The sequence below is a fragment of the Durio zibethinus genome, chromosome 11 (genome assembly GCF_047325235.1).
Source record: "Durio zibethinus cultivar Kanyao isolate XHJ-2024 chromosome 11, ASM4732523v1, whole genome shotgun sequence".
NCBI classification, from domain to species: domain Eukaryota; kingdom Viridiplantae; phylum Streptophyta; class Magnoliopsida; order Malvales; family Malvaceae; genus Durio; species Durio zibethinus.
Genome location: NC_143172.1, coordinates 25,110,937 through 25,137,034, shown reverse-complemented (window position 1 = coordinate 25,137,034; position 26,098 = coordinate 25,110,937). Strand labels below are relative to the sequence as shown.

The following is a 26,098-nucleotide window of genomic DNA, read 5'->3' as shown; positions in this document are numbered from 1 at the left end:
TTAGCATGTGATTCTATGCAAAAACAACCAATTCAATTATTATTATCCAAATGAAATCTCAAATTGTTTGACTCATCCATCTATATAGGATTTATAGATTATTATTTTTTGGAAATCAAAAGAAAACATAAAAAAACCATCTAGCTTTGAAGGGAACTTTATTAGTTAAAAGATTACAAAATTAACTTGTATTGTTATTATTATTGTTTAATCTAAAATCTATATAAAAAAAAAGAAAGAAAGGGGACCATGAGGGAAACCGGGCTGGGTACTAAGAGCCGAAATGAAAGTCTAAACCCAGCCTGGTCTAGTAAATGGGCCAAACGTGGTCCATTACTGTGAAATGCTGTTGGGCTGTCCAACTAAATGCTTGTGAAACTAATAACCCCAGATAGGGCAAAGGCAGCGTTCAATGGTGAGTTTACAATCGACTCCAACTCCGACCGATCTGTTAAGAAAAAAAGCGAGTACTCTGAATAAAAGTTGAATAAAACTGAGCAAAAAAATTCCCTTTGCGCCTGACAAAACATTAATAGAGCAGAGAGAATTAGGGTTTAAGGGAAGGTTTAGTAATGGAAGGCAACAGCTTGGAACAAACACTCCAAGAAGGGAACCTTTACAGGCAACTCAATTGCCTTATCGTTGCTCATCTTCGCCACCACAATCTCACCCAAGTTAGTATAATCTAACTTCTTCAATTTTTCTGTCCTTTGTTGGTTTTTCTTAATTCTCAGTTTTATTAAACTTTATTTTTCTTTATTTTTTAGGCTGCAACAGCAGTGGCTTCAGCAACAATGACGCCTTTAGACGTTGAAGCCCCTCCTAATAAGCTTCTTGAGCTTGTTGCCAAGGTGGATTCTTTTTTTATTTTTTGGGTGGTTTGAAGGAAAAAAGAAAAAAAATTAAAAACAAAACAAAACAAAGCAAGTTTTGTTTAGTTCTAAGGTGATAACAGGGTCTTGCAGTGGAGAAAGATGAGACGTTACGAGGGGTTTCTTCTTCTACTTTGTTTGATTTGGGGACAGCTTTGGCTTATGGCTCGATTCCGGATCCTCGGGTTTCTTCTGTTGATTTCAGGCACTACCCTTTGCCAAAGTCCCTTGCTTTTTCATTTCAATTAGTTTGCTATGATTTTGCCTTTTTTTTTTTTGGGGGGGGGGGGGGGGGTACAAAGGAGTAGATTAATCTTCTAAATAACTAATCTAGGAAAACAAGCGCCAATAATATCATTGAACAAAAGAGTCTTCGTGCCATCAGGGAACTGTAATTTCATAGAACCGCAACTAGTTTGCTATGATCTTGCTTTTTTTTTCAATGTAGCAATGCTGGATGAACATTCTTGTTTAGAAATTTATTTTGAAATTGTGATTTTAATGTGTAGTTAGGAGTTTGAGCTTTTTATGTTTGAGATTCCTTACTATTCAGAGAAACTCATAGTGAATGTCTATTGTGAAACCAGCGCTTTGCAGGATACAAAAGGCTCATCAAAGAGCTTTTCAAAGCATGAGACAAGGCATCTTTCTGAACACAAGGTTGGTTAGCATATGTCTACGACATTTTCTTGAAACTTAATGTTGTAAAACTTATGGTTGAAATCTTCTTCAGAACATTGCCAGGTGTGCAAGGTTTAGTCCTGACGGGAGGTTTGTTGCTACTGGAAGTGCTGACATGTCAATTAAACTCTTTGAAGTAATGATTCTTGTATTTTTATGTTCAGTTTTCTTCAACGTGGACCATATCTAACTCCTATGCTGTTATTTAAATTGGCACAGATATCAAAAGTAAAGCAAATGATGCTGCCAGATTCAAAGGATGGTCCCGTGCGACCTGTCATAAGGACATTTTATGACCATGTACAGGTATTGTTGAATTGTTTATCCAGCAGTATGCTTGATGCCAAACATTCCCATGATTATGAAAATTCATTTTTATTATGTTTAATTTAGTTCAAACCCTAATTATTTTGCATTATATCCCATCTTTCCAGTTCATATAAATCTTGTTTTGTGCATGTCTTCTCACTAATTCATCTGGGTGCTTGTATTTTGATAAATGTATTTGTCTTGGTCGCTTTCAAGTGAAAAAGGTCACTAAATCCACTGAGCACCAAATAAAAAGATCTAGTGTCTAAAATATATCGATATTATTTTCATGCATGCTTCTTTTGGGATCAAGGGAATGCTATAAAGGAAATGGTACTTGTAACTGTATGTCTTCTTAGTAGATATTTCTAATTACTTATGGCTGAAGTGATAGTCCTCTTGGTTTTGTTGTAGTTTGTGCTTCAAATCTCTGATCAGACTCTAAAAGGATTATCTTAGGATCAGACGTTAACAATTACTTTATATTTTATATATATTCTCTATTTCCCTTAGCTCTAAAAGTTTATTAAAGATGCTTGAGGATTTTCACTTGCATGGTTTAACTCTTTCTGCTCAAATGCAGCCAATAAATGATTTGGATTTCCATCCTCAGAGTACTGTGCTGATATCTGGGGCAAAAGATCACACAATAAAGTATGACTTCTATTCTATTCTATATCTAATCAACTTTGAGGTTTACTTTTGGTTATTTATTATTTCCTATTTTGTCTTATATTCCTCTCGTTATTAGTTCATCAATAACTCCTTAATGATAGATATGATGAAAATTAAGCTTTACTTTTGACTTTTGAATGATAGATAGAATGCAAATTAACTGGCATTTTGACATTCGGCTTAACACTTGTTTACAGGTTCTTTGATTTTTCCAAAGCTACTGCAAAGAGAGGCTTCAGAGTTATCCAGGTTTTGCTTGTTATTTTGACACAATTTCAATCATGGTTTCTGATTTAATAATTTTAATGTATTTATGACATTGTAATAAATTTTGCACTTATGATGGGCCAGGATACTCACAATGTACGGTCTGTAGCTTTCCATCCATCTGGTGATTTCCTTCTTGCAGGTAAATTATTTGATCTTTTCTTGCTTACTTATTTCTTTATGCAACATTATTATCCTTGAAGCTTAGATGAATATTCTTGTGGAAGACTACACGTGGAAACTTAGAAATGATTTGATTTAATTAAACTACTTGTATGCTGCTTTGCAATTGAATTTTCATAACCCAGATAAACCCTTTGAGGTTACCTGATCCACCTTTTAGTAGGGCAGAGTATTGTTAATTTAGTGATTCATGCTCCATTACTTTATTTCTGGATAAGAAGTGGTCAAATTGAAATCATCATGATTTGAAGTTCTTAGAAAGTATATTATCTATTTTCCTGTAATTTAACAGGGAGGGTCTGATAAAACTGAAAGTATAGGGGGTTGTGTTGTGTTTTTGATTATGCAGCTGCAGATGTTATATAGCATGTTTGTATTATCTCAGAATATATGGTTGGCATGTTTGAAGAGAACTTTGAATTATTCAAAAGTATTTAGTATTTTTACCAATTTGTATTTTCAATTTGTTAGACCCTTATGTTTCCAAAAAAATTATTAAAACATTATGAATGTAGAGCGTAGTGGCACAGTATGATTCATAAAGCCAACCCTATATAGAGGGAAAAGGCTTAGTTTGTTGTTGTAAGTTGAACTTTTATGAACTATGTGTTTCAATAAATACTGGTTCAATTTTTGGATTTCTGGTAACTTGGTAAGCATATGAGCTAGATATTGAGCAACATAAGGTTAACTTATTTGAGGAGTCCTTTCTTTTGAGTTTGGTCTATTACTATGATTTGGCTACTTACAAGGTCGGGATGAAAACTGACAGGAACTGATCATCCAATAGCACACTTGTATGATGTTAATACGTTCCAATGTTATTTATCTGCAAATCCCCCGGAGATTGGTGTTAATGGAGCCATAAATCAGGTATGCAATGTCATATTGTCAAAATTAGACTGGCCTCTCATCCATTTGTTAAAGATAAATTGAGACTAGTAAGTCCGTAATTCAATCTGTTTCTATGTGCAGGTGAGGTATTCTTCTACAGGTGGCATGTATGTTACTGCATCTAAAGATGGTGCTATTCGGTTATGGGATGGTGTAAGTGCCAGTTGTGTGCGCTCCATAGTTGGTGCCCATGGAACAGCAGAGGCCACAAGTGCGTGTTTTACGAAGGATCAAAGGTAGGGATGATAAAATGTTTGGTGGTTAGATAACATCCTACTATAAATCATGTTACTAAGTAGGATAAGTTTTAATTTATAAATGAAATGAGCTATAAATTGTAGAATATGAAGATTTATATGTTATTTTGTTAAAAATAGGAAACATGTTTATATCCTAAAATGAGAAATTGTTTCTTTGGACAAAGGCTGTGGTCTACTTTTAGATTTAACGGATAGTGAAGCAGAGTACAGCTTATGGGATGCAAATCAATTGATGACAGAAAGTGCATGTAAGGCAAAAACTTCCTTTTTAGAGAACTAATCGTGTGGAATATCTAGGATGCTGCTGCTCAAGATGTGCTTCATAAATTTCAAATGGTCATAAGCATTAGTACCTCGGCATGTTTTAAGAAACTTGACCATGGTATCGACTTTCTAGGTTTGTTCTATCTTGTGGTAAGGATTCTACCGTGAAGCTTTGGGAGATAGGCACTGGAAGATTAGTCAAACAATATCTTGGAGCTACTCACACACAATTAAGGTGCCAGGTATGCAGGGCTGTTTTTCTTTTTGGGTTAACCATCCTTGTTTGTCATTAGGTCAATTAAATATTTCCATAGTTACTGCATTGTAGCTGAAGGTGTGACCTAATTAGTAGTCACATCTCTTTTCCAAGCTCTCAAGGTCAAACTGGTTATCCTCCAAATTAGCTATTAGGTAAAAGAAGAGAATTATCCCAGGATTTGTAAATTTCCTAGCTGAAAAAATGCTTGCCATATACTGGAAGGATATCTTGGCAGTTTGTTTTACATCCAATCTTTTTTCTGCCAGATGAATCAGTAGTCTACATTTTCACAATTTTACGAGCTTAAAGATTTCTGTAGGTCATAACTACTACATGCTTCAATCTGTTTTCTGCAGGCTGTTTTTAATGATACTGAAGAGTTTGTGCTATCCATAGATGAACCTAGCAATGAGGTTTGTTCAACATCCTGATTACAGTGGCAACAATATAATCTCCAATGTTTGGCTTCTGCTAATAATTCTCTGATGGATGCAGATTGTTATTTGGGATGCTTTAACAGCAGAAAAAGTGGCAAAGTGGCCTTCCAACCACATTGGTGCACCTCGTTGGATTGAGCACTCACCAACAGAGGCTGCCTTCATATCTTGTGGGACTGACAGATCTGTTCGGTTCTGGAAGGAAATTCTCTGAGCTCATGGAATCATCTGGAGAACTTAAGTGAGCTGATTGGCAAAAATAAATGCATCATGGGTGTGTCTGGGTCGTCTCAAAATTCTTTTGCATATTCAGAGTTTAGATCCTGAGGCAAACGTTTGGATTCACTGTACACATCATGACCCCTGAGGCACCTTTCTCCCTTCTCTTTTTTTCACCAAATAAAGGAGAAACAAGCATTGCACTCCCTATTTAATTTCATTTGATTTTAGTTGCTAATTTTTATTAGTGTTTTAGTTATTGATCGTTTTAGGAACACATCCACTGGAAAAGGAAATAAGTAAATTGTAAGTTCAGGTGTTCTAGTTTGGCCGAAGCAAGAAAAAAAAAGGTGTTCTAGCGCCAAGGGAAGTTGGCCCCGGTTGTAAGCCTATTTTACAGTTTGATAATGCCAGTATCCATTTGCTTAATATTTCGGTTTCACCTTGATTTATTAGGTGCTGTCTTTATTTTTTCGTTTCTTTTACATAAGATAATCAAGTAAGAAGATGAAAATTTATGAAGAGTCTTGTCCTGCAGATAAGGTTGTATGAAATCAAGCCTCAAAGCCACCTAAAGTATGGTGGGGTTACATGTTTCATTTTGATGAGTTTTTCATGCAAAAACGCCTCGGGGTATCTTGTCGAATTGAACTTTCAACCGGACCAAGGGAATCATTTATTTGAGTTTAGAAAAAGTGGCACCGATAATTTTTCTGCGTCAAAATGTTCAAGCCACACAACTCCAGTGGAGTAGGGTTTAAGGGTGGAACCCTGAAACATTGGACATGGCTACCTTTGCAGCTTCAGTTCTGTATGTAATAGACATGTTTCTTGAATTCAAATGGTTCCATCAAATTATAGCACTGAAATATCATCTCGAGTGAAGATGTGAAATAACATTGTAGCAGATACTAGATAGATGATTTCTAGAAGAAAACTAGGGTACTCCTGAAATCAGAGAACTTATTGAATTCAACTGATCTTGCTTTAAGACAAGCTTTCAGGCCTGAGGGAAACAGAACCCTCCACGAACTAAAGAGGGGCATCAATTCAGTATAAGCCACACCCAAGTCAATGTCATTCTACCACGGTAGACGTCTATTATATTTGGCCAATCTGTCAGGCAACAAATGGAAGCTGAAAGTCCTATAATGACCCGAAGGCTTTGCCATCTACATTATCATATCAACCTATGGTAAATTGAAGCCCAAAGAAGGTCAGGGAAAAAGACCCTGGGGATGGCATACTCTATGGTCCAGTTATTTTCGTTGAAAGGGAAAAATACTTCTCGCAAATTATAAGTGCTTTTTATTACAACTCAAAGACGTAAACTATCAATCCTCATGTTGTAAGAAGCAAAGGCTGAATAAAAAGAATTACTATAACATAATTTTTATTTCTAATGTTGCCAACAGTAGAGTAAAAGCAAGAACAAAATGTTATAACAGAAATCATCAAAAATAAACGATCAAAGCTCAAAAAAGAACCTTCAACTCCAATTGACATTGTCATTCCACTTGAAATTTCAGTAAGGCAGAAACCAAGTTTAGGCAACGCGCGTCCTCCCTTTAGTCTTCTTTACAAAACTTAATCGAATTTGCTTAAGACGTCTCCTCTTCCTAGCCATTTTCTCAGGTAAAGTCTCCCTCTTCTTCTCCTTCTTCACAGCTTTGGTTTTCTTCATATATCTTGGATCCACCCTATACGGCTTAGGTTCCACTGGCACCCCATTTTTCACCGCTTCATTATAGAGAGCATTTGCTCTATCGAGACGATTATGAGCACACCATTTCCCCATTAACAAATCATACGTCTTAATCCCAGGTAAACACCCATCACCCTTCATCTTCTTAAAAACACTCACGGCATGCTCAACCCTCTCAATCCCACATAATATCTTCAAAAAGCCATAATATTCCTTCTTACCAAGCTTATCACCAAAACCAGCGGACTTCATCCTATCAATCATCTCATCGCCTTCCCCAACTCGGGCAGCCTGATACAAGCTCCTAATCAAAATCAAATAACTCTCTGCATCCGGATAACACCCCCATTCCCCCATCCTATAAAACAACTTCATTGCATCCTCTGTTCTCCTAATCTTACAAAGATTATTCATCAACACATTAAAAGTCTCCACGTTTCTGGGAACCCCATAAAAATCCATATCAAGCAAAACTTTCTCAGCTTCCGAATGAAGTCGAAATGGATCCTTTTCCCTACAAAGCTTACAAACACAATCAAGCATTGCGTTATACGCCATTGTACCAATCTCAAAACCTCCCCTATACATTTCCCCAGCCAATCTTTTTGCTTCTTCCAGCTTCCCATCAACACACCAACCTTTGATTAATAAATCACATATCACCTCGTCCGGGAATATCTCATTGGCCGAGTCTTTCACCAGTTTCTCCGCATAACTCGCATACCCATTTTCACATAACTTCTCTACTATCAACCTTAGTGATTCTTTATCTCTTTTGAACCCATAATCCTTCTCCATTCTCTCGAAAAAACCCAGAACTTGGGTGGGCCTGCCAGCACGAACCAGCCTATCAATGGAGGAGTGAAGAGTTTTAGGCCCCGCAACAGACTTGTGATTGACAAGGAGATCATGGGCAGCTTTGAAATCCTTTCTTCGACCGAAATAATCAATGAACCACGACAGCGTTTCGTCGGTGTGGTTGAAATCTGGGTCTGAGAGAATCCAATCGTTAAACCCTAAAACAGTACGACCAGCTTCAGGGGAGATATTGAGGGTTTGGGAGATTAACAGAGGGGTTGGTTTGATGTGAGAGAAGTGAAGCTGGAGTCTTTGGGTGATGGCGAGAGGTTCTATATTAGGGTCCTGGACGAGTTCAGTGGAGAGAGATTGAGCAATCGGATCTAGGGTTTGGGGATTAGGGTTTTGGGTTGAGAAGGGTTTAGCAGGTAGAAATGGCAATTTGAGGAAATGGGTAGGGGTAAAATGAGGTTTCAGAGAGAGAAAAGTGCGGTGTTGAACGGAAGCGGGAGAAGAGAGGCAGTGGCAAAGGAGCCGGCGGAGTTGAAGATAGGTTAAAGGCGGCATTTTTCTAAAAACTGAGAAACTGGGTTCTACAGAAGAGAGGAAAAGGAGCTCAATGGCAGGAGAAAGCAAAAGAGCTCTAATTTTGGGGAATGGTGGAAACCTAGATTGTGAAGTAGATACCAATTAGCCCAATCTAGGGAGCTAAAATGGACCTAGATGAGGCCTGGAGTGGCATCCAGGAGCCCAGAATCTGCTTAGTTGGATATCAATTTCTTTGTTGAGGGAGACTTTTTGTCTTTTGGTATGTCAATAGGACTCATTTTGAGCCTTTGGGTACTTCCTAGGGTGCATTATGTACCTAAGATGGGGCGTTGGCCTGTTAGCCTTCGCTAATCATCTTCATTCTCCTACTCCTTTGTTGGTTTTGCCATACTAGCAAGCGAGGCGCTCAAGAAGTTGGCATCCTGACACGAGGTTGACTTAATTGGCCAATCCATCTAGTTAGAGTCGTAGCCGTGGCTCTCCATTGTGATACACCATGTCTTGTCGTGTTTTTTAAAAACATCGACTTTTATAAGAACATGCATCAATTTAAATATTCAAATGCATGATACATTATAGTTTAATTTAAAAGATTAAATAATTTATTTATTTTTAACATATTTAAAAACCTAAGCACCAATTCAAGAATTATTTATATAAGGTATTACTTGACATATTAACTTGGATATCACCATACTTGTCTGTTCACAAGTATTGGGTACTATGTGATGCCATAAGTAATTGCTTGATATATTTAACTAGAAAGGTTTAAGACAATAACTATGGAGACTGTGTCATGTAGCATCATTGTAAAAGAATATGTACAATAAGTGAGCGACAATTATATAAGAAACTTGTTATTTTTAAATTGTGTGAACAGTGGGCCAAAAGTAACAAAATCATTACGTACGTGATGACTAACCAATCCAACAACTTCTTGTCTTTGTTCGTCCGTGCGAACGTGAACTTAATGAGAGAAGTCACAGATGAGTGATCAACCAAGACTCAAATCATTCGGGCAATCATGACCTTCCAAAAGCCAAAAGTTTAACTACTTTAAAAGCCTCAGATTCTATATCCTCAGATAATGCAGTAAGCTCCCCAACTTCTCCAAAGAGCCCACTTTCATTTCCTTTCACGCGATTACATTGGATTTGGAGCTTATAACCTTAACCTGAAAACCTGGTTCAAGATAGGCACCATTTTCTTCTGAGGCACTGACCCTTTTGCTAGAAACTAAAATTACTGCATTTATCTTTGCCCGGATTGAACTTTCATGGACAGGTTTTCTGGGATGCGTTTCGGTGGAAGTGAGAGAACTCCTCTGTTAGACCGAGCAGTAAGTTTGTTCTCTATATTGCCCTTGGATTTTGATATTGTTGGAGTCTGCAAAAGTTTTTCTTTCATGGTTAATTGCCTAGAATTTTGTTTTTATTGGAGTTTTGAATGATGATATTCAGTTTAACTGTTTCCACAGTTTGGATTGTGTTTGCATGTGATGATTCACATTTATGTTTGAATGGTTTTCAGATTTCATTCTGTTATTTGTCTGTCCGGAGTTACAATTAATGACATGCTTTAGTGTAAAGTGGTTCTCACAGAGGAGTAGTATGTTTCAGTTTTTTCCCCTTTTAATTCTCACTGAAACACTCTTTGCTTGTTTGGTGGCTTCAAATATGTCTCTTGCAGTGATTTTGCACTTTGGGTATGATATGAATTTGATTGTAGTCTAGGTCATAGTTTCATATTGTCCATGCATTATTACAGCTTGACATTCCAGTTGAAATCACTATATGGTCATTTCTTCAGTGCATACCTGCTGTTTTATTTTATTCTTGGACTTTTGAGTTCTAATTTTACATTAGTTGCATGCTTAACATAGCATGAAAATTATGTTGAGAAACTGCTTCTAGAGCTGTGGATCCGAAATTTTTCTCAGTGTTATGTTCTCTAATATTAATTTCATTCATATATAGGGGAGAAGAAAGAGGAATGATAACTTGGAAAATGATAATTTGACAGATCTTGAGCATGGGGATGCAGTACCGGTAAATGTTGCTTCTTAGTAATGTTAATTTAGATACTATATCAACTCATATGTGAAGATGTGATGACTTCTTGAAATTTTCAGGCTGCAAATGTGAGTTTTACTAGAGTACTTTCACTTGTAAGTGGCTGAAATTTGGCACTTCTTATTAGTAGAGCCATAGAACTGAAAAAATTTTGAAATTTTAACATTATATTATATAACAGGCAAAGCCTGATGCAGGGAAACTCATATTAGCAACAGTTGCTCTCTTGATTGCATCCACTTCAAGCATACTGATTGTATGTATCCTTTCTGTGCTAATTGTTGACTCTCTCTCTTTAACGCACGCACGAAAAGAGATGAAAGGAGAAACTAAGATAACTAAATTTATTTCTGGAGATGTGATTTTAGTTGCAATAAACTTGAATTGTTCATTCTACAGCCAAAATTTGGAGGGAAGATAATAGATATTGTGTCAGGAGATATCAGAACATCTGAACAGAAAGCTGAAGCATTAGCTGCAGTCAGGAACACCATACTAGAAATTTTTCTGATTGTTATAGTCGCGTACAGTTCTTACTTTTATGCTTTTGTTTGACCTATCAGTGAAGCAAATTACTCTTTCCTTTTTTTTGGCAGAAGCAAAATACTCATTTCAATCTAGATTATTAGTCTCTTTAAAGCATCTGAAGGGGTTCATCATCTTTTATTGCTTTTGTTTCCCATTCCAGATCAGTTTGCACAGCACTGCGAGCATGGTTATTTTCTTCTGCTAGTGAAAGAGTAGTGGCTTGATTGAGAAAGAACTTGTTTAGTCATCTTATTAACCAGGTAAAACATTATTATGCTAGTGAGTTAAATGTTTTCTTACCACTCATGTTTCATTTGGATATTGACTGATATCATGGTGTGAACTATTTTTATAACTGTTGACGAGTTTTGCAGGAGATAGCTTTTTTTGATATTACTCGAACAGGGGAACTTTTGAGCAGGCTATCAGAAGATACTCAGATCATAAAGAATGCTGCAACTACTAACCTTTCTGAGGCCCTAAGAAATTTGTCAACTGCATTTATTGGCCTTGGTTTCATGTTTGCAACATCATGGAAATTAACATGTAATCATTATCTAATCTTCAAAGCAGTAGTTTGAGGTTCTATTTATTTAGAACAGATCCTGAATTTTTTCAGTTGTTATGTGTTCTAGTGCTGGCTTTAGCTGTTGTTCCGGCAATTTCTGTTGCTGTTCGTAAATTTGGTCGCTTTCTTCGTGAACTTTCTCACAAAACTCAAGCTGCAGCTGCAGCAGCTGCTTCAATTGCTGAGGTATGTTTGCCATTAAAATTCACAGTGCACAACTAAATAACAGTAAGAAGAAAATCTATGTTAGACGACTTTTAAACTCCAATAACCTATGTTGGTCACTGGATGGAATTTCTGGAGTCTAGAGTTATCAAGTAATTATCTGATTAGATATTTCTCTTTAGAGGATAAAGGCATAAAACACCAAAAAAAAAAAAAAATGCAACAACTAGCCAAGTCAGCCTGACAGGTTGCTATTGACTAGGTATCCATAGGCTATGCTGCTATCGGCATTGATATGCAAAGGATCCGGTTAAATACCTTTAACATGATGTTTCTAGAAGCCAAAACCAGTTGAAGCTTTTTAAGAATTGTTTTGTTATATAAATCTAGGACCTTCATACCTATAATATTTTCAGACACAGTTGATCGCTGTTCTATCGATTGTTGAAATTTTGATTGCCTATTATCTTTGTGTTGTAGTTTGAGGATGCACTAAGAAGTTTTTATCACATATAATAAGATATGTTCTATTGCTCCCTTTTGTTGAAAATCAGAAGCAAATATTTTTGAATTATTGTTTAGGAATCGTTTGGTGCAATTCGCACAGTGAGGTCTTTTGCGCAAGAAGGTTATGAGATATCACGCTACTCTCTGAAGGTTGATGAGACACTGAATCTTGGACTTAAACAAGCTGTGAGTTCCCTGGTGTTATTTGATCTCTCTTGATCTCCCCTTCACCCCCTATGCGGCTAATAATCTCATCTCTTTATTGCAAAACAGAAAGTGGTTGGGCTCTTCTTTGGAGGTCTAAATGCTGCATCAACATTATCAGTTATTGTGGTAGTTATATATGGAGCTAATTTGACAATCACAGGTTCGATGACCCCTGGTGCTCTAACATCGTTCATTCTTTATAGCCTCACAGGTAAGACCTTGTTGTCTAAAGATGTGTATATCAAGTGATGCATGTTATATTTGTCAACAAGTTTGGCCATCTGCTGTCGCATTTTTCTACCTTCAATCAATTCCTTTTGGCTATTTGCACTTGCAGTGGGATCTTCTGTATCTGGACTCTCAGGGTTATACACAGTTGCAATGAAAGCTGCAGGAGCCAGCAGGCGGGTTTTTCAGCTTCTGGATCGTGCCTCATCAATTCCAAAATCAGGAAATAAGTGTCCATAGGGGTTAGTTCATTCTTTCTTATGATCCTTTATCCATGAACATATTTCAACATCAATGGTGGTTCGTAAGCATGATTCCTGAAAAATATGGTTGTACATGTTCTTTTATTTCAGTGATCAGGATGGAGAAGTGGAGTTGGATGATGTCTGGTTTGCCTATCCATCCCGTCCTAACCATATGGTACTCAAGGTATTCATCTTTTCATACCTGTCTAAGCGAGCACATAATCTCTGATATAAATATATTCTGATTAACATAAACGATGATGCATTCTGTTTTTCCAGGGAATAACACTTAAACTGCAGCCTGGGTCAAAAGTTGCTCTTGTCGGCCCTAGTGGTGGAGGAAAAGTCATATCTCTATCTGAAACTTTTCTACTGTTTCTAAACTTCCCCGGCTTATTTTCAAAAGCCATTGTTCCCAAAGATTTTTGTTTGAAGGGTAGGTCAGAATTCTCTGAGTATTCACCATCTCTTTTTTTTGTCTGGTGCAGAGCACAATAGCAAACTTGATCGAAAGGTTTTATGATCCAATGAAGGGAAAGATTCTATTAAATGGGGTTCCTTTGGTAGAAATATCACATGAACATCTTCACAGAAAGGTAATCATGATTTTATTCACATCTAAAATAAATTCATGAGTCTAAAGTTCAAATCTCAGCACCACGACCTTTTCTCTTATCCGAGGCTGCGGATTCTCAGGTACAAAAAAAGAGTAAATTCAAAAACCTATAATTTATAACAATCTAATAAATTTTTGGGGATGAACAGAAAGGAGGCATAAGATTTTCACTATTATGAGGACATCATACTTTCACTGTTTACTTAAATACTCAGTGTGCGACTATCTGGATAGTATCAAAATGTGATAAACTTTGTTCTTTGAAGTACAGATCAGCATAGTAAGCCAGGAACCTGTCCCTTTCAACTGCTCAATAGAGGAAAACGTAGCCTATGGATGCGAAGGCAAGGCCGAGATTAACGATATAGAAAATGCAGCAGTAAGCTTCCGCATCATTCAAGACTTGTTACCACTACACTGTATTACACCAGGGGACACTGACATTTGAATGTTGAGAATTGCAGAAAATGGCCAATGCGCATGAATTCATATCAAAATTTCCAGACAAATACCAGACCCATGTTGGAGAGCGGGGAGTGCGGCTTTCAGGAGGACAGAAGCAGAGGGTAGCAATAGCAAGGGCCCTGCTTATGGATCCAAAGATTCTCCTACTAGATGAAGCCACAAGTGCTCTAGATGCTGAAAGTGAATACCTCGTGCAGGTGAGAATATCTTAATTCTATCCAAATCTTATCTGTGTGTCCTTCACTTCTTTGTTCAGTCTATAATTCATGAGTTCTGTCCTCATATAATTTGTGCAGGATGCCATGGATTCTCTAATGAAGGGAAGAACTGTTTTAGTAATAGCCCATCGGTTATCAACAGTCCAAAGTGCAGATACAGTGGCAGTGGTTTCCGATGGGCAGATTGTTGAAAGTGGCTGTCATGAAGAACTTCTTGCCAAAGATGGCGTATACACTGCATTGGTTAGGAGACAACTGCAAGCACCCAAAACAAACTTGTAGGTTGAATTATATGAATCATTTTCTTTTTCTTCTCTGTAATCTCTTGGCTTCTGGTCCCTGCCAGATAATCGTCCGCTGTTTATGGTACTTTGCAACAAATTCTAGCATCAAAGATACGTAATCTTTGATTATTGCTCCAATCTATAGGCATTCCTAATTCATCTAAATAGAGTAAAATAATTCTTCTAGATTCTTTCTTATCTACTTGTTTAGTTATAAGTCATGCCATGATTATGTTCCAAGATGTCAAACAATATTGATTTTTACTTTTTTAATTAAAACAATAGTCGGTAATTTTTAACAATACTGATCATGTCTTTCTCATGTTTTACCTAACAATTCTTTTACTTCCTCTTACATTTTTTTATGTAAGTTTAAATTTAACATTTTTTTAATGATAGAATTTATCATAATTTTTAATTGGGTGATTAAACATTAAAAAATAATAAAAAAATAAAAGTATATTTCTTTGTTTCATTATTATTATTTTTTTATAAATAAGTCGTAATCTGAAAAAAAAAATTATCGATACTAAAATTTAAATTTTAAATATGTTCAATGATAATTTTTATGAGTTAGGTGATTGTATTAACTAATTAAATTAATATCTAAATTCTTAACTAGAAATATGTTTTTCACTCTTAATTTTTTATTTTTTTTAATTAATTAAGTCAATGGTTAAAATTATACTGATTCAAAAAATAAGTAACACATTTGGAATCATCAATAGTGATAAATTTGAACTTTTCTTTTCAAAGTATTTACATATTTTTTAAAAGGTACATTTATTTATTTATTTATTTATATATAGCCTCTAAATTAATACTATATATAGTGAAGCATCAATTATTTCCATTGGCATACGTGAAAGTGTTCAATTGTTCATTTACAAAATTCTGAAAGTTTAGCAAGCAAGAAACAAAGAAAATGGTGGGATTACTTTGTTTGAAGCGAGCCAGTTCTTTGGCTTCCTCCAAAGTTACACTCACAACAAAAGCAACCACCATTTCTTCATCTTCTTCTTCTTCTTCTTCACTTGTCCATTCTCATCCCTACAAAACCTTCTCTTCCACCTCCAAACCAACGCCCCAAAACCAGCTCCCCAACTCTTCTCTCACTCTACACCCTTTTCATCACCACCTTCTTCCATGGTGGCCAAAGCCTTCATCATCACAGCCTAGACTTAGTCTTGCAGGGAATTACTTTCATCATGGGCGGCTTCTCTCATTCCCACTGCTTGCTAAGCAGATTTGGTGCTTCACTACACTCAACAACGCCCATTATTTCAAGGTCTCTGGGAAAACTCTCCTGGATTATTGCAGGCTTTGGATGCTTTTCAGAGCTCAAGTTCCCAAACCAAGAGCAGAGTTTGGCTCTTCATTTGATCTTCTAAACCGATGGTAATGCCTGCTTTTTCCTTTTTCCTTTTTCCTTTTTCTTTTCTTTTCCGTTTTTTTATTGACGGTTTCTACTCACGTGAATACTGAGTACTGCTAATTTATGCTGCTTCCTAAAGCTCCTGCATTCTTAACTATAAATGGCAAGAAATGGGGAGATCATGACAATACGTGTCACTCAGTGATTTGTTGGCATGACAATCGTTTCGTCTTAGGGCAAGACTAATATTTATAAGATTTTTGTTTTGCAGTTGTTGGGTACAATAATTAAAAATCGCATTAAAACCGTATCTAAATTTAAGTAGTTTACCTTGTGATTTTTAATGATATTCAGCGTATTTAAGGTTAAAATCTTAACATTTATATATATATATATATATATATTATTTCTAAGCTATGGTTCTTGTCTTTGGTTCACATACATGCAGGAAATTATGGTTCAATCGGTTTAAAGCAGAACACTTGATTTTGGGCTTGGTTATAATTAATGTTGCTGTTTTTACAATGTGGCGCATTGCAGATCTCAAATTTATGACTAATAACTTTACTGTGAGTCATTAGTTTCTTAACTATAACATATAATTTAAACAATATATATTATTTTGAGTTCATTTTTAATACACAGTTTAATGAGATTTTTTAATTTCACAATTTAATAAAATGGCATATACCTCATATTTTTAATTAATTTTTTTTTAATTTTTTAATTAATTTCAAATAATTTCTCAATTGCTTTTTGACTACCTTTTTAGTTTATTACCTTATTAGATGTAACTCAGAGTTCAAATTTGGTGCTGTAGGGATCAATCCCCAGGAAATCTCAGGCTACTGCTAGTAGATTATTTAAGGAAGCAAGCATTAATTTAATTCTATTTGATAAAAAAAATCAAATTACTCTTATATGTCGAACATATCTTTTTAACGAAAAACAAGTGATTACAGGTTATGATTATCCTCAAGAATAATGCAGAATTTTAAAAATGAATAGTACTGAAACTCGGTGATTAGTTCAATTGATTTATATAATTATTTTTAAAATGTAGCACATTATATATTTAAAATTCGAATATGAATGCTTACAATCACTTCTCTTATTTTCAAACTGTAATTTTTTTTGTAAAAAAAATAAAATAATCCTGATATTAGTCCCTTCACTGTGGCTTTGCACATAAATATGTTTTTTATGAACTTATTTGATGACCAACTTGGTATATATTTCAATTTGAGCAGATTTCAGTGGACAATATTAGAAATGGACGTGTGCATACAATGATCACTTCAGCCTTCAGCCATATTAGTTTGGAGCACCTTATCTGTAACGTCATGGGACTTGCTATGTTTGGTATAAATGTAAGATTAATGCCTCGGAATCTTTAAGTTGGCCAGATTCTCGGTTCTTAAAGAGTATTTTAGATCTTACAATGAAACTGCTATTTACTCTGCACTAAACAGATTGGAAGAATCTTTGGACCTGCATATTTGCTGAAGTTATATCTTGCTGGAGCTATAGGTGGTTCAACATTCTACTTGGTGCACCACGCCATTTTGGCTTTATCATCAAAGGTACGTAAAATATTACAACCACAAAGCAAGCTGCATGCAAAGCTCAAGAATCCCTTGTCGCTTAATAAAAAAAAAAATGATTTGTTATCAGTTCTCACATGCTGGTGTGTGACATTGATAAAAGCTTGGAGCATCATCTTTGTGGCTGATCATACCTGAAATTTGCGCATAATTTCTATTTCTTTGTATTTATTGTCAACTGAAATTGTAATCCTTGATTGCGAATATTAATCCAAATATTGTGCTTATATGATGACAAACGACAAATCCATGATTTGATTTTGGCTAAAATGTATCTTTCTCTTTTCTCACTCTGAGCTATCAACAGGGAAAAGGAGAGAAGGATCCATCAAAGACTCCCTCACTGGTAAGCTTTTAGCCTCTGTTTATCAATCTCCTTGGATAATAGTATAATACTAATACTAATACTAATGAAATCCTTACTTGTTTCTATTTATATCTTAAGCATATGCAATTTGTAACAAATAAGATTAGAACTGTTTTCTTCTGCTATCTTTCACTCTCAAACTGGTTGGTAATGATAGATTAAACAAACCAATCAAACAAAAATTGTTATGAAAAATAAAACCATTTTTTCACTTGCACAATTGCACCTCTTTACGAAATAGGATAAAATTCTCATGAACTGCTTGCATCATGTGTAGGGAGCAAGTGCGGCTGTTTATGCTGTCATGATGCTTGATATATTATTGCATCCAACAGCTACCATATATATAGATTTTGTCATACCAGTCCCTGCCATGTTTGTGGTAAGCTTATGTTAAACAAAGAAATAACTTGTGATTAAGTTCCTATTGTTTACCAATATACTTACTAATTGTCTATAATTCCTTCAAGGGCATCTTGCTAATGGGGAAAGATATCTTGAGGATAATACAGGTATATGTATTGATCATCTTCGACTTCGAGCAGCTGTTTTTCTTTTCATTTACACCTCATCCTTAATCAACATAATGTGCTATTCCTACTATTTGGCTGTGTTGGAAGACAAAATCTTCGACATGGTCGATGTTGTAATATTGTATTGAATCTTGAGAGTGTTGGCCAGGTGCAACCATAACCGGTGGCATTAGCTGTGAAACGGTTAGGGTTTAGGGTATCATTTAAGGTCTGATAATTGAATATTTGGTGTTGCAGGGAAATAGTCATATTTCAGGATCAGCTCATTTGGGGGGTGTAGCAGTTGCAGCCATAGCGTGGTCTCGAATTAGAAAGGGACGATTCCTCTGATTTCAACAATGGATCTGCTTAACTCGTCATCTTTAAATTTGTTCACCTTAATTAATAGTACTAATGCCTTTTGCTCATGGTTAACCATCTTAATTTCTAGCTTTTGCCTTAATTATGTTTCTACATTTGTAGCTTATGTTCATTGTACCCCGTTAATGCGCAATTATGTTGGCAAATGCTTTTAAAGAATCTGCCTCTACCTCTTGCTGGCTTTCGTGTCAAATGTAATCCAAATTACCACTGGTATGCTCTTAGTTGCCTCATTTGCATTTTAGTTTCTTAGCGGTAAAGGTTTTTCTAGATTTTACTCCGTATATTCTTGCTACATGGAATCTAATAAATTTATAAAAAATTATTTTTTCACAATCTTCTAACAATTTAAACCCAAATAACAAGGAGTAAAACAAATTTATTTACGTCGGACCTAATAAATTTATAAAAATTATTTTCTCACAATCTTTTTAATATTTGAGCCAACTATATAAGTAATGAAATTTGAATTTTAACTTTTAATCCCTCAATTCTACAGTAAAAACTATATCATTAAACCAAATATTTTTTTTTAAAAAACATTGTCAGCAAAAAAATGAAAAAAAACATGGAGGAAAGCTCGACATTTGAATGATGACAAAGCTGGCCTTTTATAATTTTATGAATAATCCTGATGATGATGAATATAGAAATTTAATTTATAATATAAACTTGCTTAAACGTCATTGTAATTTGTCTTTTATAATGACAACATAAATTAAAGTTAATAGAAAACACAATAATGTATATTTTTCAATTTTCCCTTGAAACTTCATTATTTTCACATATAATTAATAATGTCTAATTGCCATATTAGACAAAATAAATATGTGACCGATTTGCTAAGTTATAGTTCATAATAATCATTTTTGTGTTACTATTTTTTCATGATCAAGTATTTAAATTTAAATGAATAACATTTACATTGTCATTAAATAGAGTAAATTCAAATTAAAAATAATGAAAATTATAAAAAAATTCTTGTAATATATGTTTTGTTTTCTTATAAAATATATTTTTATTGCTAGCTTTTGATATATTTTTAATAAATCAAAATTATAGGATTAAAATTTAACCTATTTAAATGATGACAAATTTGATTTTTTTTTTTTGAAATATTATTTTAAAAAGCACCCTTATTTAAAAAATAAAAATAAAAAATCCTTATTTAAAGTTGATTCCAGTACCAATAAAAAGTGATGGGTCATATTATATATATATATATATCATATTATATATATATATATATATTTATGATGCATTATCATTTATAGGGTGCAGTTGAAAATTCCTCCCACATTTGACATTACTGCAAAAACAAAGATGAAAATGGTGGGATTACTTTGTTTGAAGCGAGCTTATTCCTTGTCTTCTTGCAAAGCTGCATTCACAAAAGGAACCACATTTTCTTCTTCTTCTTCACTTGTTCATTCTCTTCCCTACAAAACCTTGTCTCCTATCTCCAAACCAACTCCCCAAAACCAGGTCCTGACGAAGATCAACCCTTCTCATCACCACTCTGTCCCTCCCCCTCTCCCATGGCGATCAATGCCATCATTGTCACAGCCTAGTCTTAGTCTTGCAGGGAATTATTACTTTCATAGGTGGCTTCTCTCATTCCCACTTCTTTCAAAGCAGTTTGGCTACTTCACCATGCTCAATGCCCATTATTTCAAACTCTCTGGCAAAACTTTCCTGGAATATTGCAGGGTTTGGACGTTCCTTGGAGCCCAAGTTCCCAAACCAGGAGTTGAGCTTGCCTCCTCATTTGATCCTCTATGGAACCGATGGTAATGCTAAAACATTATGCATTTTCTTTTATTTCTGTCAATTCAGATATAGTTGGTTAATTTAGTTCTTGTGAAGATTGATTATTTTATATTTTTAATTAATTTTCAAACAAATAAAAGTTTTTTAATTATTTTTTATTTTCTGTGGTTGTGACAAAAGAGTGAAAAGAAAGCAATGTGGGAGAAGAGTGACAGTTTCTATTCAAGTGAATGCTCAGCACTGCAATTTATACTGCTTTCGAAAGCTCCTGCAATCTTTGCTATAAAAAATTGTGAGAAAGCCAGAGATCAGGACTATACGTGTCACTCCACGATTTGTTGGCATTACAATAGTTTCTTATTAGGGCAAGACTTAACATTTATATATAACTAAGGTTTTTTTTTTTTTTTGTCAATTTCGTGGCTCTTATGTAAAAACTAAAATTAATTAAAAATCCAAATAAATGCAGTAGTAGAGACATCAGTAGTGATTAGTTATTACATATAAAGAAATTATAACATACCTTGAGAGTAGAATTTTTAGATTTCACCGCAGCAAGAGGGATTAAAAGGTCAAATGTATTTTTTAAAATATATTTTAAAAAATAAAAAATTAAGCAAAAATAAAAATAATATATTTTAATTTCTTAACATCACTTATAAAATTAAAAATTATGTCTCCAAACTTTTAGTACAATGGTTAAAGACGCTTGAAAAAACATCAAGCCTTGATTTCAAATTAAGTTTTTTTTTATTATTTGTCGTAAGATTTTACTCTCCCGATGTAATAAAAAAAAATTTATACTGATAAAAATATCAAACATTGACATATATATATATATATATATATATTAAGCTTTGATTTGAGAGTCAAGTGAAAATATAGCTTTTATACTATCAAAATGTGCTTTTTATGATTAGAAATTTAGACCCTTAAAACAATAACTTCCACAATTCATTGCTGGATTCTACACATATAAATGGTGATGATGGGTGGATTGGAGGATAATGAACATAAAAATAATGAAGAGAAGCCAAACTCATTAATGTTTTACAATTTTTATGTCTTTTATGTCTTAAAGCTTGTTGGTAACTAATTGGATCAATGAGGATAACTACTCTTTAACAAACAAAAAGTTAATGCCTGTTATTTTTGGACAAAAAAAAACAGGAAAATTAAATTAGTGAAACAACTCATTTATGGCAAAAAAAAAAAAAATTGTGAATATAACATATATGCTTGCTTTTCTTTTTCTTGTTAAAATGGTCATCCATGGCTCTTGCTTGCTTATTCTCATTCTAATCCCCCTGGCTTAGTGCACAAAGCAGTTGGTTACTTGGTTACTACTTCCTATAAAAATTGCATATTTTTTAATAGGAATGTAAATGAAGAACATGTTTAGTATATGTTTATTTATGTTTATTTATCAAACTTAATAAACGATTTTGAACAATATTTTTATATTTCTTTATTAAATGAATCGAATACAAACAAAAATTTGTTCGGCTTATTTTGGTTAAAACTTGATTGTTTCTTGTTCATTTACTGTTCGATTGTAATAATGTTAATAAAATTATATTTTTATCTTTTATTTTAATCTTATTTTATGGTTCATTTATGTTTGTTTGGGTTCATTTATATTAATTTAGAATTTATTTGGTTATAATTTGTTTATTGTTTATAAACATATTCGTTTATATATTTAGTGAACAAGTTTGTTTAATGTTCACAAACGAATTCATATAATTTAATTGAACTGAACACAAACTGAATATAAACTTCTTATCAATTAAACGAACCAAGCTTGACTAAATAAAATAATTTTCTTATCGAATACAAAACGAGTCTAAATACTTATAAAAATAAATAAACAAATCACAAATATTATTTATATTCGATTCGTTTATAGTCTTATTTTTGAAGAATAGTTTAGCCGCAATACTTTAATTGTACTTTGTCAATTTTTTATATACATAATGACTACGAACTATGGTCTTGCCCTTGGTTCACAGGAGATCAATGTACCAGCGGTTTAAAGCAAGTGACATGACTTTGGTCTTGGTTATAATTAATGTTGCTGTTCTTTTAATGTGGGGGCTTGCAGATAACAAATTTATGATCAAAAACTTTACACTGAGTTCTTATAATTATGAAATACTACTAGAGTATTTGTTTTTTTTTTTTTTTTAAACAAAGTAGATTGTAGTCTATGGTTGAATGAAAAGATTGCAGCCGTTGGAATTTGAATTTTTGATTGTTGAATGTTACAAAATTATTTTATGAACCAATTAAGTTAAGTATCGAATTTTAAAAAGTAAGTCATAATTTATGGGTAAAAAAATGAGTTAGAGATATTAGAATTTAAATTTCAAATTACTGGATGTCATAAAGTTGATTACATAAATTAATTAAGTTAAGCATCGGATTCTAAACTTTTTCAAATTACTGGATGTCATAAAGTTCATTACATAAATTAATTAAGTTAAGCATAGGATTCTAAACTTTTCTTTTTAGTCTAATATTACCTTTTTTGATGTAATTTAGAGTTCAAATTTGGTACCGTGCTGTGCAGGGATGAAAGCCCCAAGGAAAGCTTTAGGGATGCGATGGAGATGGGGGAGTTCGAACTCTCATCTTATAAATCTTTCTAAATTTTCTTAACCACTAAGTCAAGAAAATAAAGATGAAAGCAATCATTTTAATTGTATTTGAAATATATAATCAATATTACTGCTAATAGGGTTTTTTTTTTTTTTTTTGAACTTATTTGGTCACTAACTTACTTGATATATATTTCTCTGTGAGCAGATTTCAGTGGACAATTTCAGAAATGGACGTGTGCATACGCTAATCACTTCAGCCTTCAGCCCTATTAATCCTGGGATCCTTATCTGTAACATGATCGCACTTGCTACATTTGGCGTACATGTAAGAGTAATGCCTTAGAATCTTTAATTTTGCCGCAATTTCTGTTCTTGCCAGTATTAATTCAGACCTTACAACTGCTTATATATATATATATATATATGTATATATGTATATTGGCTTTCCATATGATCATTGCTGGAGATTGTATATTCTTGAATTCATAAATCCAAAGAAGATTTTGTTACTCATTTCATTTCAATATTTTATTTCTTTTGTGCTTTTTAATCTGCATTGGACACTGGAGAGATTGAGAGAATCTTTGCTGAAGTTGTATCTTGCTGGAGCTATTACTGGTTCATTATTCCACTTGCTGCACCATTCCTTTTTGGCTTTATCATCAAAGGTATATATGAATTATTGCAAAAGTGATTTTAATGCCTACTTTGCCATATATCCCTACCATTAGCAAGCTGCAGAAGCCATTGATCAGTTATCAGTTGTCGCATGCCGGTCCGGTGGGTGCTAAACTCTCTTGAATCATCTTGTGGCTGACAGAAGAAATTTGCAACTTTCTTTTTGTAGTTCTTGTCAAATGAAACATGTATTTGACAATTCTTCTTTTTTTTTTTTGGCTTTTCCCACTCTGGGACTATCAACAGGAACAGGGAGATCAGAGAGATGCATCAGAGACTCCAGGACTGGTATGCGACTAGAATTTGCAACACTAATGCATATGATATCCTCACTTGTTGTCTATACAAGATTTTGCAATTTGATAACAAATGTTTTCTTCAACTATATATCTTACACTGTCAAACTATTTGGTGATGATGGATTAAACAATAAAACCAAACAGAAATTGCTGTGAAAAATAAAACCATTTTTCTACTTACACAATTGCACCTTGTTTAGGAATTAGGATGGCAAACATTCGAATTGGGTTTTGAGACTTGTAATTCCCAATTTTCATCAGTTTTATTTACTAGTTTTTTTTTTTTTTAAATGTTTCTAAAAAATTTGATGACAAATTTATAGCTTATGATCCTTGGGGTGAATTGCTTGGTAAGATGACAGATTGTATCTTCCCCCGTACATGCTTCTCCATTGCAATTTTTTTCCCCAAATCAAGTAAAGGTTTATAATTGGGATATCAAATGTGTAATTAACCTTTTTGTTAAATTTAAACTCATGAACTGCTTGCATCATGCAGGGACCAAATGGGGCTGTTTGTGCCGTCATGATGCTTATCATATTATTGAATCCTAGAGCTACTGTGTATGTCCAATTGATCTTACCAGTCCCTGCCATGGTAGTGGTAAGCTTACCTCTAGATTATCTTAACAAATAAAGAATCATAGTCGTTAACGATTGCTTGATCCGTTAAAATATTAAACTCTTAATTTTAATAATTAAAATTTAAATTTCAATAATTTTAAATGCAAAAATAATAATAATAAAAGAATTATAGTAATTAACTTGTAATTGAGTTCTTATTTATCCATTAAAAAAAAAGAATCTTACGTATGTTTACTAATAATCCTTACTAATTGTTTCTGTCTAAAATTCCTTCAAGGGCATCTTTCTAATCGCTCAAGATATATTGAGGATAATAGAGGTATATTGATCATCTTCGACTTCAAGCAACTGTTTTTCTTTTCATATCCTTCCTTAATCAGCATATGTATAATATGAAATAATGTGTCAACCGTTACTGGATCTCGTGAGTGTTAGCCATCTGCAAGTGCAACCTTAACTGGTGTCATTTGCTGTAAAATGTTTGCTCCTAATCTCACAAATCCAAGGCCTCATATCGAATAAATTCTGACATTTGAATTTCTTTTTTTCCTTTTTTTTTTGGTATTGCAGGGAGATAGTCAGATTTCAGGATCGGTTCATCTGGGAGGTGCTGTAGTTGCTGCTTTAGAATGGTATCGAATTATGAAGGGACGACGCTTCTAAATATTTTATTTAAAAAATTATAATTTGAGATAAAAAAATGATATTATAAATATTAAAATATGAATTTCGAATCTATTAAATCTTATTTTTTATGAATGATTATAAAAATTAATTGAATTAATAAATTCAATGATAGATATGCTTAACTCCTAATCTTCATCTTATGTTTGTATTTTTGTAGATGTTCATTCTGTCCTGTTAATGCGCAACTATATCAAATATAAAAATAATTTTTATTTTTATTAAATTTTTATATAAAATTTATTAAGATTTTAAATTATATTATTTTTTAATTATTTTTACATTTAAATTATCAAATCTAAAACTGGTCTATACTCTACAGTGAGGAACAGCCTCTAGAGAGTTTGGTCTTATCTAGCCAGGCTTAGCTCTGTCTGACAATCCAGTCGCTTATTTGCTTAACTCATTCATTGGAAAAGGGAAAATAAAAAATTTTTCAAAAAATGGATTTTTTTTTCAACTGCCAAATTGAACGTCAAGCAGAGAGCTAAGCATGGAATCTGCCTCTGACTCAGTCTGGTCAGCTGGCTCTCACATCAAATAGTAGCCAATGGTGAGCCACATGCTCGCCTCTTTTGCACTGTGGTTTCTTTGGGTAAACAATTGTCAGCAAAAGCTCCAGATTTGAGTCATGAGCATGCCCATGTAAATAAATAAATTTAATTAAATAAGTAGGCTTTAAATAGGTTATTCATAATTTAAAAAATCAGTTGCTATATTAAAAAAAAGAGTGATTTTGATTATTTTATCTTTTTATGAAATTATT

The 26,098-nt window shown here is 33.8% G+C and overlaps 3 protein-coding genes and 1 pseudogene across 4 annotated transcripts; 3 read left to right on the top strand and 1 right to left on the bottom strand.

Annotated features, from left to right (window-relative positions):
- Window positions 1-404: 404 nt before the first annotated feature.
- Window positions 405-5,749, top strand: LOC111291359 (Transducin/WD40 repeat-like superfamily protein). The gene is made up of 14 exons (XM_022883036.2): window positions 405-674; window positions 768-851; window positions 956-1,077; window positions 1,460-1,532; window positions 1,606-1,689; window positions 1,773-1,859; window positions 2,446-2,516; window positions 2,735-2,786; window positions 2,889-2,946; window positions 3,760-3,860; window positions 3,963-4,117; window positions 4,539-4,647; window positions 5,021-5,077; window positions 5,160-5,749. The coding sequence occupies exons 1-14, from the start codon at window positions 573-575 to the stop codon at window positions 5,313-5,315; spliced, it is 1,311 nt and encodes a 436-aa protein (XP_022738771.2). The 5' UTR covers window positions 405-572; the 3' UTR covers window positions 5,316-5,749.
- Window positions 5,750-6,687: 938 nt separating this feature from the next.
- LOC111291356 (small ribosomal subunit protein mL104 (rPPR9)-like) lies at window positions 6,688-8,627 on the bottom strand. The gene has a single exon (XM_022883032.2). It carries the CDS (start codon window positions 8,388-8,390, stop codon window positions 6,867-6,869), a length of 1,524 nt encoding a protein of 507 aa, XP_022738767.1. The 5' UTR covers window positions 8,391-8,627; the 3' UTR covers window positions 6,688-6,866.
- Window positions 8,628-9,256: 629 nt separating this feature from the next.
- Window positions 9,257-14,661, top strand: LOC111290427 (ABC transporter B family member 25-like; annotated as a pseudogene). Its single transcript, XR_016346561.1, has 17 exons — window positions 9,257-9,711; window positions 10,349-10,420; window positions 10,504-10,539; window positions 10,626-10,700; window positions 10,844-10,968; window positions 11,133-11,232; window positions 11,347-11,518; window positions 11,608-11,726; window positions 12,288-12,398; window positions 12,486-12,630; window positions 12,757-12,889; window positions 13,001-13,076; window positions 13,172-13,237; window positions 13,381-13,488; window positions 13,780-13,887; window positions 13,973-14,170; window positions 14,270-14,661. The product of XR_016346561.1 is annotated as an ABC transporter B family member 25-like (transcript).
- Window positions 14,662-15,400: 739 nt separating this feature from the next.
- LOC111290294 (uncharacterized) lies at window positions 15,401-25,340 on the top strand. The gene is made up of 16 exons (XM_089768742.1): window positions 15,401-15,873; window positions 16,299-16,419; window positions 17,101-17,220; window positions 17,323-17,433; window positions 17,762-17,800; window positions 18,099-18,203; window positions 18,292-18,333; window positions 18,592-18,677; window positions 18,817-18,927; window positions 19,989-20,504; window positions 22,497-22,574; window positions 23,431-23,755; window positions 24,012-24,053; window positions 24,563-24,667; window positions 24,926-24,967; window positions 25,219-25,340. Exons 1-16 carry the CDS (start codon window positions 15,401-15,403, stop codon window positions 25,309-25,311), a joined length of 2,409 nt encoding a protein of 802 aa, XP_089624868.1. The 3' UTR covers window positions 25,312-25,340.
- The last annotated feature ends 758 nt before the right edge of the window (window positions 25,341-26,098 follow it).

Bases quoted from the DNA above. Each gene is read 5' to 3' on its own strand.
- LOC111291359 (XM_022883036.2), top strand. From the start codon at position 573: ATGGAAGGCAACAGCTTGGAACAAACACTCCAAGAAGGGAACCTTTAC. The intron at 2,947-3,759 runs GTAAATTATTTG...GAAAACTGACAG, and splicing joins TGGTGATTTCCTTCTTGCAG to GAACTGATCATCCAATAGCA. The intron at 3,861-3,962 runs GTATGCAATGTC...TTCTATGTGCAG, and splicing joins TTAATGGAGCCATAAATCAG to GTGAGGTATTCTTCTACAGG.
- LOC111291356 (XM_022883032.2), bottom strand. From the start codon at position 8,390: ATGCCGCCTTTAACCTATCTTCAACTCCGCCGGCTCCTTTGCCACTGC.
- LOC111290294 (XM_089768742.1), top strand. From the start codon at position 15,401: ATGGTGGGATTACTTTGTTTGAAGCGAGCCAGTTCTTTGGCTTCCTCC. The intron at 20,505-22,496 runs GTAATGCTAAAA...CTTGGTTCACAG, and splicing joins GATCCTCTATGGAACCGATG to GAGATCAATGTACCAGCGGT. The intron at 24,668-24,925 runs GTAAGCTTACCT...AATTCCTTCAAG, and splicing joins CAGTCCCTGCCATGGTAGTG to GGCATCTTTCTAATCGCTCA.